Source organism: Triturus cristatus, unplaced genomic scaffold, assembly GCF_964204655.1.
Source record: "Triturus cristatus unplaced genomic scaffold, aTriCri1.1 SCAFFOLD_205, whole genome shotgun sequence".
In the NCBI taxonomy this organism is placed as follows: Eukaryota; Metazoa; Chordata; class Amphibia; order Caudata; family Salamandridae; genus Triturus; species Triturus cristatus.
Window position 1 is genome coordinate 235,573 of NW_028187869.1, and position 12,812 is coordinate 248,384.

A 12,812-nucleotide genomic window follows, 5' to 3' on the forward strand; every position below is an offset into this window, starting at 1 on the left:
TCTAGGCCATGCTTATGGTACATAAAGTACCCTGGAGTGTCCCTAGGTGGAATGGGAACGGCTTCTTCGAGTATCCCTTTTCTAGTTTTTATCTGTCTTAATTTTGAAAATAACGGCATCTTAAACCTTTCTACTTTATTCTTACTCGGACTTGAACACACTTAATACAATAAACACAGTAATGAAGATCGAACAATCACTCATACCACGACATTTAAAACATGTTAAAACATTTTAGAACGAACAATAATAATTAGAATAAAACTAGTTAACTGCATAATACTAGATGTACTGCTAAACAGCACAGATACACTGCTGAAACAGTGCAGACCAGGTCTGTGTACCCAAACCCGTCTTGACCGGCACAAACCAATGTGCACGTCTAGATGCGTCCCCAGCAACGGTACTCACCGGGAAGCACGGAACGGAACAGAAGGCCTCGGAAGTCTGGACTGGACTAGACCAAACTGGACTGGACTCGACTCGTGACTTAGATACTTCGGAACTTCAGAATCTGGTGGGCCTCCGTATACCTCGGATCTTGCTCTCTCAGCTAGGCTCTGGTCGGGATTCTCCGCACTCCTCACCGCCTCGTCTGGGTGTTGATCGCAGCCTCAGTCACCCCCGTTGGCCTGAGGGAGATACAGGAAATCCTGCGGGTACGCGTAGTTGTCCGTCCGGCTGTGGCAGGAGACCGGGTCTGCAACGCACCTCCGGCGCGTGGGGTGTGAGAGGTGTCCCTATTCGGGCGCCAATTATGTGGTAAATTTAATTACCTAGACTTAATTTATGCGGTAAAATTCAATAAGAATAACTCAGTAAAAATAAGAGGCAGAATCCGTTGTATTCGAGGTTTTAAAATGGGTTTATTCCTTACAAAGGAATTGGTTCGAACCAGGCAATCGTATTCCGTCACCACTAAGGTTCGGGAAGGGATAGAGCGCAATTTTATTGACAGGTTGTCATATATATAGTAAATGCATTACAGTGAAGACATATGCAGAAGGCGTGACAGCTGAGAAGAGAGATAAGAATACACATACGTAATGAAAAAGGCGTTACAATAGGCGTGCATGAGGGCATGTACTAGAAATGTCATTATGATTATGACACAAGTGGGTGGATCCATAAGTGAATCCTGCAAAATCAGCAGAAATACTTGGCAGAGATGCGCACACAGTAGCATGACGTGTGATTGACGTGTAACTGGAGGGTGAAGGGGACTTGACATTTAGCCCTACATGAGGAGACAGAAGTCTGGGATGTCAGAACAACCTAGTCCCAAATCGTATCTAATATCTTGTGTTTAAGGAACTGTATTATCTGGAAGGAAAGGTCTCTCAGGCAGAGGCTATCCTATACTAACTACTAGTGCGTGTATAAGCGTCTACGTGTCTACATGAGATGCGAGGGGGCATGGGCCTACCATGGCAACAGAAGCCATGAATTACTTGCACGGAGACAGTAAGGCCGGGCCCTTTGCTCTGTAGCTGGAAGGATGTTTACCTAAACTACTAGACAGGAATGCATTTCTCGAGGAGCGGAGCAGATAACTTGAAGGCTGAATACAGTCTAGGCAGGCAACAGGCCGGGCCAGGCACCGTTAGCCGCGCAGGAAGTAAGACAAAGGCCATGGATACAGATACAGGTCCAGGCTGGAGCATTCAGAGGCAGAAGCAGGAAAAGCTCGATGGCAGAATTCAGGGCCTACCTTGCCAGAGCTGAAAAACGTGAAAAGTATACCATGTAAAGACGGTGGCAAGGCATACTTAGGAACGGAATATTCGACCCATTCATGGTGGATCTGAAAGAGGACATGTTGACGTTGGACGCATATGTATTTGCGTCTTCATAGCTTGAAGTGGAGGGAACATACATGTACTTGTAGCATGCACATGGAGCCGTTGGGGTCTAAGATAGGGGACACAATCGATCATAAAAATTCATATTTCCTCAGAATCCTGGCTGTGAGTCATCGGGTAGGTCAGGGGTACTCACAAACTTTCTCTCGGGGGCCAAATTTAAAGTGTAGTTTGTGGCCGAGGGCTGCACCGGTGGGGGCGGGGTCAGTGGGGGAGGGGGCGGGGCTAGAGCAAAAAAAAACTTTGGCCATGAGGTTGAACACAGGCCCCTGCAGCAGACGCCTTCGTCCACTGAGCCACCAGACCCGGCATTCACACATCTCTGTCTGTCTGTCTGTCTGTCTGTCTGTCTCTGTCTCTGTCTCTGTCTCTGTCTCCCTGTCTCTGTCTCCCTGTCTCTGTCTCCCTCTCTCCCTCTCCCTCTCCCTCTCTCTGTCTCCCTGTCTCTCCCTCTCCCTCTCCCTCTCCCTCTCTCTGTCTCCCTGTCTCTCCCTCTCCCTCTCTCTGTCTCCCTGTCTCTGTCTCCCTGTCTCTGTCTCTGTCTCTGTCTCCCTGTCTCTCCCTCTCCCTGTCTCCCTGTCTCTGTCTCTGTCCCTCTCCCTGTCTCTCCCTCTCCCTGTCTCTCCCTCTCCCTCTATCACTCTCCCTCTCCCTGTCTCTCCCTCTCCCTCTCCCTCTATCACTCTCCCTCTCCCTCTCCCTGTCTCTCCCTCTCCCTCTCTCCCTCTATCACTCTCCCTCTATCACTCTCCCTCTATCACTCTCCCTCTCCCTGTCTCTCCCTCTCCCTCTATCACTCTCCCTCTCCCTGTCTCTCTCTCTCTCCCTCTATCACTCTCCCTCTCCCTGTCTCTCTCTCTCTCCCTCTATCACTCTCCCTCTCCCTGTCTCTCTCTCTCTCCCTCTATCACTCTCCCTCTCCCTGTCTCTCTCTCCCTCTATCACTCTCCCTCTCCCTGTCTCTCTCTCTCTCCCTCTATCACTCTCCCTCTCCCTGTCTCTCTCTCTCTCCCTCTGCCTCACTCACTGCATTTGTCTACCTCCCTCTCTGTCTCTACTTTTCTATTTGTTTTCTTATCAATTTCCAAAAGAATATGAAGGAACCCCTTGGACATCGGCCTGTAAAGATGAAGGAGTCCTTGGAGCTCCCATAGCATTATCCATTTGTTCAGCGAGGGCGTGTTTGCCCTCAGTAGGTAACCTTCAGGGTTCAAAGTGCAGCCACAAATCACGGAGGGAGTTGCAACACCTTGTTTGAAAAAGAGGAGTCGCCGCGAGATGACAGCGGTGAGCCATTTGTGTCTACCTTACGATGATGGGTTTGTTATCGAGGCAACAGAGATGGAAAATATCTAAAGATCACGGACTACCTGAATTAAACAGTAACGAGACTTGTGATACTGTACGTGCAATATATTTAATGTGTACACAACATCAGCCTTGTATCTCTTTTATCTAATTAACGAAACAGTCTGTCCTGCTCTATAGGTAACACTCTATTTATACTCAATTTTTCAACCTGCGCAACATGTAGCAATTCTAGCATTCACTTTTCTCAATGAACACCTTGTTTTTCCTTTGAAAAGAAAATTAAACATGTCATGAAAAATATAATTCGATGTGTAGAAGCTTAAAATAAGGCTGGGATTAAAATAAGGCTACAGAGCCTTTTGCCATTTTCACAAATAAGTCTTAGGTTTATGATTATTAGCAACTTCCTTCCATGACGAGCTGAAATAGGACAAAAGTCTTTTACCATTCACCCCCCGCCCCCTGTCCGTCACCTCACCTTACCCGGCGCAGAGTTAGCTTCCCTGGAACACAAACAGCCGCCGCACCCAAGTACTTCACAGGTCTTTTAAAGACCATTCACTTGTTAATGAGGCTTTGTTGTATTTCATCTCTTCTTAGCGCCCCTGCATCTCCACTCAATCAGAGGGGAGATGCAGGGGAGCGCTAAGAAGAGGTGAAATACAACAAAGCCTTATTAACAAGTGAATGGCTTTTAAAAGAATCACCCGTCCCGGCCCCCATAGCTCCGCGCTGCTGCAACCGGCGGTGCTTACGATGTCTGCAGGGTCCGCGGGCCGCCAAGGAAGGCTTGCCGGGCCGCTGGCGGCCCGCGGGCCGTACTATGAGTATCCCTGGGGTAGGTGGTTGTGTTTGAGGTGTTCAGTGAGCTGTTGGTTGATGGCCTTCTCAAGTACTTTTGCTGGGTAGGGGCAAATGGAGATTGGTCAATAGTTCTTGATGTTGCTGGGGTCGGCCAAGGGTTTCTTTAGGAGGGGTTTCACTTCAGCGTGTTTCCAGCTGTCTGGGAAGGTTGCAATGGAGTTGGAGATGGGTAGGATGCTGGTGAGTTCTGTGCTGATTAGGTTGGTTCTGAGGCTGAAGGGATGGGGTGGGTAAGGGTTCGTGGGTGCCCCAGAGTCGATATACGACATGATGGCTGTTGTGGTCAGGGTGGTGAGTGGAGACCAGGTTGTGATTGTTTGGTTGGTGGGTTGGGGGTCAAAGTTTTTGGAGATGGTGGCAATCGTGCCATGGAATTAGTCCGAGAGGGTGTTTTAGAGTTCCTGGGAGGGGTGGATGATGTTCTCTAAGGCTACTTACTGGAGAATTCCTGACTATCTGGAAGAGGTTTTTGTGTGATTGGCTGCAGTTCAACGCAGGCAGGGATCGCAGCTCTGTTGGTTTTCTTGTAGGGCCTATGTATTTGCTGAGGGTTGCTTTGGGGGGGCTCTGTCGGAGGGGATATTGGCGACGTGCCACCATCTCTCGAGTCTATTCATTGATACTTGGTGGATCACAGCTCTGGGGTGTACCAGCTGGCTTGTTTGGCGGTCTTGTTGGATTTTGCTGGTTTTAGCAGGGTGAGTCTGTCAGCGCATTTGGTAACCTAGGTGGTAAAGTTCTGGATAGCCTTGTTGATGTCTGCTGACATTTTGGGGTGAGTGGTGCTGAGGGCCTGTGTTCACTGGGTCTAGGTTACCTTGCCCCAGCTGCAGTGGAGGGAGCTGTAGTGCTTGGTGCTGGTGTGCAGTGTGTTGGAGTTTGTGAAGTGGAGGATGGAGTGGTCTGTCCAGGTGAGTTTTGTGACGTGGGTGAATTTGATTCCATTTCTGGAGAAGATGGCGTCTAGTTTGTGGCCAGCTTTGTGCGTGGATTTGCTTACCAGTTGGATGAGGACAATGTTGTTTAGGTTCTCGAGGAGGTTGGTGGAGTTGGTGTTGTTTGGGTCATCTTGCGTGACAATTGAGATCGCCGAGTACAACGTAGTGGTGGGAGTCTATGGAAAGGGGGTGATAAGGTTGGAGATGTTATCGCAGAAAGCTTGTCGGGTTCTCCGGGGTCTGTAGGCAAGAGTGCTTCTAATTGTAGTCATGGCTTCGGTCTGTAGTCTAAATTTGAGGTGCTCCATGAGAGGTGTATGGTCGTCGGCAGTGGTGGTGCATTGAATGGCTTCCTTGAAGATGATGGCAATGTCCCTCCGTTTTTGCTGGTGCGGTCATGGTGTATCATTTTGTAGCCATCGGGGTGACAGTGGCTTCAAGGAAGAGTTGAGCCATGTCTTGGTGATGAAGGTGATGTCCAAGGGGCGAGTGGTGATGGTGTCCCAGATTTCCATGGTGTGTTTACAGAGGGAGCGGGTGTTAAGCAGGATACAGCGGAGTTGGACATGGTGGTTTGTAGTGCTCTGATACAAATGTGGATTGCCGCAATGGCAATGTTTACTATCACCAGTGGTGGAAAATGGTGTCTCCTTCCAGCTTGTGCAGTAGTGCACTGCTACCTGTTGTATAATGATACCATCTTTTCTAAGGATATTGTCACATAGGTTCAGAATATCTCAACTGATACATTTGATTAGGTTGTTTAAGGTTCATGACTCAAATTGTTGAGGTCAATGACACAATGTGCATACTGCTCTCTGCTTATAACAAGACCTACTAAAATGGACGAAAATATGAATTTAGCTTAGATTTGTAGGGGTAGACAATAAAATCTTTAGAGAATTAAACATGTCTGGGCTCTTTCCTTCTAGTGTGCACCTTATGACCTGAACCACTACTGCACTATCATCTTTGCTGAAAGTTATCTTCTGTTTTTCTTGACAGGTGCAGCTGTGCAGTCTGTTGAGGCTGTAGGGCCCAGTCAGCATATTTGTGCCATTGTTGGTGGGAAGACCATATTTTCCTGCCATCTCAACCCCCCTATTAATGCAGAGGAATTAGAAGTCTCCTGGGCAACAGAGAATCAAACCTACCTTGTGCATTTCTATGACAAGGGGACGGAATACGATAAGACAGATGAACAGTATAAAGGAAGAACTCAAATGATCAAAAAAGATATTGCACACAGCGTTGTGGCCTTATCACTCACCAATCTCACCCGCTCTGATGCCAGGCGATACATGTGCACCTTCAGATCCACAACTCGCGATATGAACACCTTTGCAGAATTTGAGCTACAGGTAGCAGGTCAGTGCCTATGTGGATTGATTTGTATATTTGTACCACTATAGGATCGAAAGTCATATTTACAGTATAGAATTAATTAAAAGAAAAGTGTTGTGCCACAATCTTCACACTTCAACATTGGCAAGAATGTTGCCCCCTCTGCTCTTGTATTATGCTTCGCCATGGTTTTGTTTCAGTTCAAATGTGACAATTCACAGCAGCTCTCTTGATTCCACCATAACCTTCCATAGTTATTATAGTACTGAGATCTATGTTAAAGAGTGATTGTGGCACCTCTTATCAACTCATTCTAAGTGGCAGAACTGCTTTGAATAGTTCCTATGGACGGGCCACTTCCTGAGGTGCCATTCTTTGTCCATATGGACGGTTAATGAATGTATGTATGTGCATCTGCATGTGAGTGGTCTTTGCATAGCATAAAAATAAGCAAAATGCACTAATTTATTTAGTATTAATCTAGATTCCGTGTGACAAAGACTTGTGTCTGTTTTATATTCACTTCCTCTCCATATGAAGTGATTGCTAGTGTTGGGGGCAGGTTTGGACTGGGACATAAAATAGTCCTGGGCACCAAATAAAAGCGGCCCATGTTATAAAAATCAGATAGGAAAAATAGTGACTCATATTTTGAATCAAGCCAATTTAGAACTTTTGTAGACACACTGCATGGGTATTTTGCATGGCGTGGAAGACTGTTTGCATTTTTGTTTGCTGCAGGCAATGTTTGTGGCAATATTAGGGACAGTCGAAACTGCCCCTTCGGCCATAAAACTGTCCCTACTCAAAAAACAGCCCTACCGTAGAGGTGCTTCATGGACTATACTTGACAATACCCTTTGCCGCTTACATATAAAGCTTTGTAGTTGCATTTTTACCTTGTGAGTATTTGCTGAACAAGTGCTTTCTGGAGAGCCTTTCTTAGTGACCGATTCTTTCGGTTAATTCCATCCTCATATGGAGTGACTGTGAGCTGTAGAACTCTTTCGGAACGTTCCTTTGGCAGAGCCCCATTCCCCCCTAGTTCACCCAGTGCCTATTTGGAGGTGTTATGAGTGGTAGAAGTGCTTCCCAGGCTTATAGTCTCAATGCATAATATTGTTTTATTAGTTTTCAAGAGCACTTCTGAAATCGAATCGGTAAAAATGTGCTTTACATTAAACAAAGTCATATAACATATGTACCATGGAGTTGTTATGAGTTTTAGAAGAACTTCAGCCCAATCTCACTCCTTCCCTTCCCAGCCAAAGTCATAGAGAATGCCATCAATGCCCAACTCTCCAAGTTCATCTAAGTGAACCAAGTCCCGGACACCTCCCAATCTGGCTTCCAAAGCAAACACAGCACAGAGACTGCACTCCTCGCTGCAATAGATGACAATAGCTCTCTTATCGACTGACGTGAGACTGCAGCCCTCATCTTACTGGACCTCTTGGCCTCCTTCGACACCGTCTCCCACCGCACCCTAATCACAAGACTCCACGATGCCATTATCCGCGACAAGGCTTTGGACTGGATCCACTCCTTCCTCACAGCCAGACCCAGTGAGTCAGACTACCGCAGCTCTTCTCAGAACCCACGGAGTTCAGCTGTGGAGTACCCCAGGGTCCCTCCTTGAGCTCCACCCTCTTCATCGTCTACATGGCCCCCTTTGCAGCCATCATCAGAAGCTACAGACTCAACATCATCTCCTACACTAACAACACCCAGCTGATCCTCTCCCTCACTTATGAACCCACGACCACCAGAACCAACTTCCACAGTGGAATGAAGGCCACTGATAACTGTATGAAAGGCAGCTGCCTCAAGCTCAACTCGGACAAGACCAAAGTACTCATCCTGGGACCCACTCCTTCAGTCTGGGACTCCTGGATTGAAGGACTGGGTTATTCTAAGACCCAGCGGTGCCAGGGAACAACACCTGAAACCTTCGTGGGTTACCTGTTCTGGCGTACGAAACACAGAGACACGGGACACTTCCAGCGACGTCAGAGATCAGCGTTTATTTACTGCAGGGATACAGAGGTCACAAGAAGTACACAACGTGTAGGTTCTCGGAGACTGCTTCGAATTGAAAAAGTGGATCGCTCCTTTTATACACGTTTTTCCCATAGAACAGTATGGTGAACAAAGATTACAACTCAGTTCCCACAATAAACTTCAAAGAGTCGTGCTCATGTTTCAGGAGGCCGGAACATAATTACAACAGTATTGCCAGTTCCCAACTGTAAAAACATATCTTCGCTGCAATAAAACACATTCCATCCTGACCATAAACACATTAGGAGAAGGGACAAAAACAGATGCAAAGAAAGGACAAGGATGCACAACAGATTAGAGAAGAGTGTTAGGAGTAATAAAGGAAACTTGATAACGGGATCAGAGACCTCGTGTCTAATGTATGCATGACTGAAACAATAGACCGGCACGGCAAGATGAGCCTCGAGCGGTGCCATCTGCCTTCGCCGTGTCATTTCCCTCGTCATAAAAGTCACACTCAAAGGAACACGTGTCCCTCGTGTAAGCTTGGGAGTCCCAGGGTCACGAAGCGGACAAAGTCCGTTCGCTGGCTACTTGAGGGCAAGAAACAAAATGGATGCCGTATCTAAAATGGAACCCGAGGTTTCAGATGAACAAACCCAAAAATAAGACGAACCATACGTGGTTACGTAGCGAAACTGCGTACACCCACTATACTCGTCATTTGCGGTTCGTGGATACCCAACTCATCCATATTCGTCACCACTCAAAAGTGTCGTTCCGTCCCACACGGAACCTCAGACGCTCCTTTTGCCCTCATGTAGGCAAGCACTAGTCAAGATCGGAATCTATTTCAATATTCATCAGATCGTTCAGTTGCTGCTGGAACATCATTCTATTCATCAACGTCTCCTTGGTAACAGATGGCCGTCTTATACACGTTGTAGCACATAGGCCACATAGGCAGGACCACACTGTACACAAAGACAACACGTGAACAGAAACGTTACAACAACCCCTACGATCATCAGAATCTTCCAACCCCAAGTTGACATCAGGCCCCAAAACCATCCTAGAAGCGTCCAATTACCTTCGTCCACGTGTATGGACTCGGAAATCTTGTGCAACTTCGAGATGGCTTGGTAGACAGTTGGAGCATTGTCAGGAATAAAAATGCAACAACTCGAATGGATAACTTTACACACACCACCTCTATCTGCAAGAACAACATCTAGAACCATACGGTTCTGCAACGTCATGAGTCTATCCGCCTGAAGTTCAGCTGTTAAATTACCAAGGGCACTTGCAGTAATATTAGCAGTCGACTCAACTACACGGGTCAACTGTCTTAGGTTCCTACTATTAACCATAGGTCCCCAAAACGGCAAGAAACCCTTAAAGAAGTCTCCTGCTTCTTGACCGGCAGTATCCTCTTTGCTAATAACGCCTCTCACAACTCTAGTTTTGTGATAATCTGAGGCGACTGTGAAAGTCGGTGGTAAAAGATTCGCAATATAACAGGTACCCGAAAAATCACGGGGTAACCATGTATATGCGCGTTCATAACATACAAAATAAGTGCCCTTAGCGGTCAGAAAAACAGGGGAAGAGAGCATCGGTAGAACATACGTGTCAGTGCAAGCACTGTTCCCAAGTTGTGCTCTCGGATTTCGACCCAAACCTTTCAAGCAGAAATTACCGAGGTGTGGTACAATCCATATTGGGGACGAGCTCTTAAGCTATCTATCACCCACTGACGTACTATACTCAGCCTCGCTCAGATCCTTATAAGCCTGCACCTCTTCATTTGGGATAAGCGATGGATCAAAAACATCTCTATCTAAATCCGCTATCGCTATCGCCAAAGGCTTGTGATACGGCCCAGAACCAAAATTGACAGAACGTGGCTCTCGACTGGGGTAGGAATCTAGTGCACTACGGAACATAGTTTGGAATGCTCGAGCCGAACCCTGGGAGCTGTAAGGAAGGACCAAATATGGAATACCCCTATCCATGGTATGTGGCATTAACCCACACACCCAACAATTGGTAGTATTCATCACCAACTGATGCTGATGTAGCAGCTGAACGAAGGAGTTATTCATAAATTCCGCACGCCTAACCTGTTCATGTTGAGGCAAAGGATGAAAAGAATGTGGGGAAACAGTGGTGAGGGAACTTAGTTTAGGAGAAAAGGTAGGTGAAACAGAAGGTAACAACAACTGTACTGAGGAAATATGAATTTTGTGATCAGAATGTCCCCTATCGTAGACCCCAACGGCTCCATGTACATGCTATACGTACATGTATGTTCCCTCATGCTCCAGTTTTGAAGACGCAAATATATGTGCGTCCACCGTCAACATGTCCTCTTTCAGATCCACCATGAATGGGTCAGATATTCCTTTTCTAAGTATGAAAGGCCACCGACTTTATGTGGTTCACTTTCCACATTTTACAGATTCAGGCGAGTAGGCCCGAATTCTGTCACCAAGCCTTTTCCTGCCTTCTGCCTCTGAAAGCTCCAGTCTGAGCCTGCATCTGTGACCATGAACTTTGTCTTACTCCCTGCGCGGCTAACGGTGCCTGATCCAGCCCGTAGCCTGCCAGAAAACTGTATTTCACCTTCAAGATTATCTCCTCCGCCCCTCATCCGATGCATTCCTGTCTAGCAGTTTAGGTAAACATTCCTCCAGCTACCGTGCAAAGGGGCCAGGCCTCGCTGTCCTCATGCAAGTAATTCATAAACCCTGTTACCATGGAATATTCCTACCCCCTCGCATCTAGTGTAGACACTTAGACGCTTGTACACGCACTAACAGTCAGTATAGTCAGTATAGAATAAGATTCTATCCTAAGAGACCTCTCTTTTTGGATAAAACAGTTCTTTAAACATAGGATATTAGATATGATTTGGGATTAGGTTGACATAACCCCAGACTTCTGTCTCCACATGTAGAGCTAAATGTCAAGTCCCATTCTCCCCCTAGTTGCACGTCAAATCACACGTCATGCTGCTGCGCGCGCATCTCTGCCAAGTATTTTTGCTGACATTGCGAAATTCTTTCATGGAACCACCCATTTGTGACATCATACCTAATGACGTTCTTTAGTTACGCCTAGTTACACCCATTTTAGTTACGCATGTATGTCTTTATCTCTGTTATCAACTGTTACGCCTCCTGCATCTGTTTCACTGTAATGCCTCTTCTATAAAAATGATTACCTGTCAATAATGTATTGTCCTTCACTTCCTGAACCTCCGTGGTGATGGAATATGAAGCCCACAATTCGAATTGTTATTGGAATAAAGCCCGTTCCGAATCTCTAATACCACGGATTCTGCCTCTTATTTTACTGAGCTATTCTTATTAATTTTCCGCATCAAATTAAGTACCGGTAATTAAATTATTTACCACATATATGGCGCCCGAATAGGGACACTTTCTCATCTCACGCGCCGGAGGTGCGTTGCAGGCCCGGTCTCCTGCCACAGCTGGACGGACAACAACGCGTACCCACAGGATTTCCTGTATCTCCCTCCTGCCGAGCGGGGGTAACTGAGGCTGCGATCAACACCCAGACGAGGCGGTGAGAAGTGCGAAGTATCCCGACCAGAGCCTAGCTGAGAGAGCAAGATCCGAGGTATACAGAGGCCCACCAGGTTCCGAAGTTCCGAAGTTTCGAGTCGAGTCCAGTCCGGTCCAAGTCCAGTTCAGTTCAGTTCCGAGGCCTTCCGTTCCGAGCTACCCGGTGAGTACCATTGCCGGGGAGGCGTTCTGACGTGCACATAGGTTGTGCCGGTCAAGACGGGTTTGGGTACACAAATCCGGTCTGCACTGTTTCAGCAGTGTATCTGTACTGTTTAGCAGTATATCTAGTATGTCTAGTATATAATTCAGAATTACCTAGTTAGTGCCGAGTATTATGCTTAGTGACTAGTTCCCTAAATGGCCATCATTGTTGTTCATTAAATGTTAAATGTTAAATGTTTTAAATACGTTCTGCATATTGTGGTGTGAATGACTGTTCATTATTGTGTTTTGTTATATTAAACGTGTTCAAAATTAGGTATCAGATCAGTTCTCAATATGCCGCTCTTTTCGAAATTAAGACAGATCAAAACTAGAAAAGGGGTACTCGAAGAAGCTGTTCCCATTCCTCCTAGGGACACTCCAGGGTACTTCATGTATCATAAACATGGCCTAGACGCCATATTATTTCTTGATTTATGGGTAGACTACACCAAGGAATTACCAGAAAGTCAGAGGTGGCCCGCAGCTGGGACCTGGGATGCAGATTGCATCATGAAAGTAGAGGAAGAATTATGGAAAAAGAAAGCTAGACAATCACAGAAAGATGCCATTGAATTATGGCGTAAAGAATCATATAGACGTACAGAAAAAGCACTCAGACAGGAAGAGAAAAGTAAGGAGAATTCAAATAAAGTCCGAGAAAATCTATTACAGCCATTGATTCCGAAGCAACATTC

General features: G+C 46.4%; 1 protein-coding gene across 1 annotated transcript in view; it reads left to right on the forward strand.

The window, feature by feature from the left end:
- Positions 1-12,812, forward strand: part of LOC146770460 (butyrophilin subfamily 2 member A2-like) — a 301,560-nt gene that overhangs the window by 144,617 nt on the left and 144,131 nt on the right. The window contains exon 5 of the mRNA XM_085640442.1: positions 5,981-6,343. Coding sequence (XP_085496568.1) covers positions 5,981-6,343 — 363 coding nt within the window. The remainder of the gene's footprint in view (positions 1-5,980; positions 6,344-12,812) is intronic.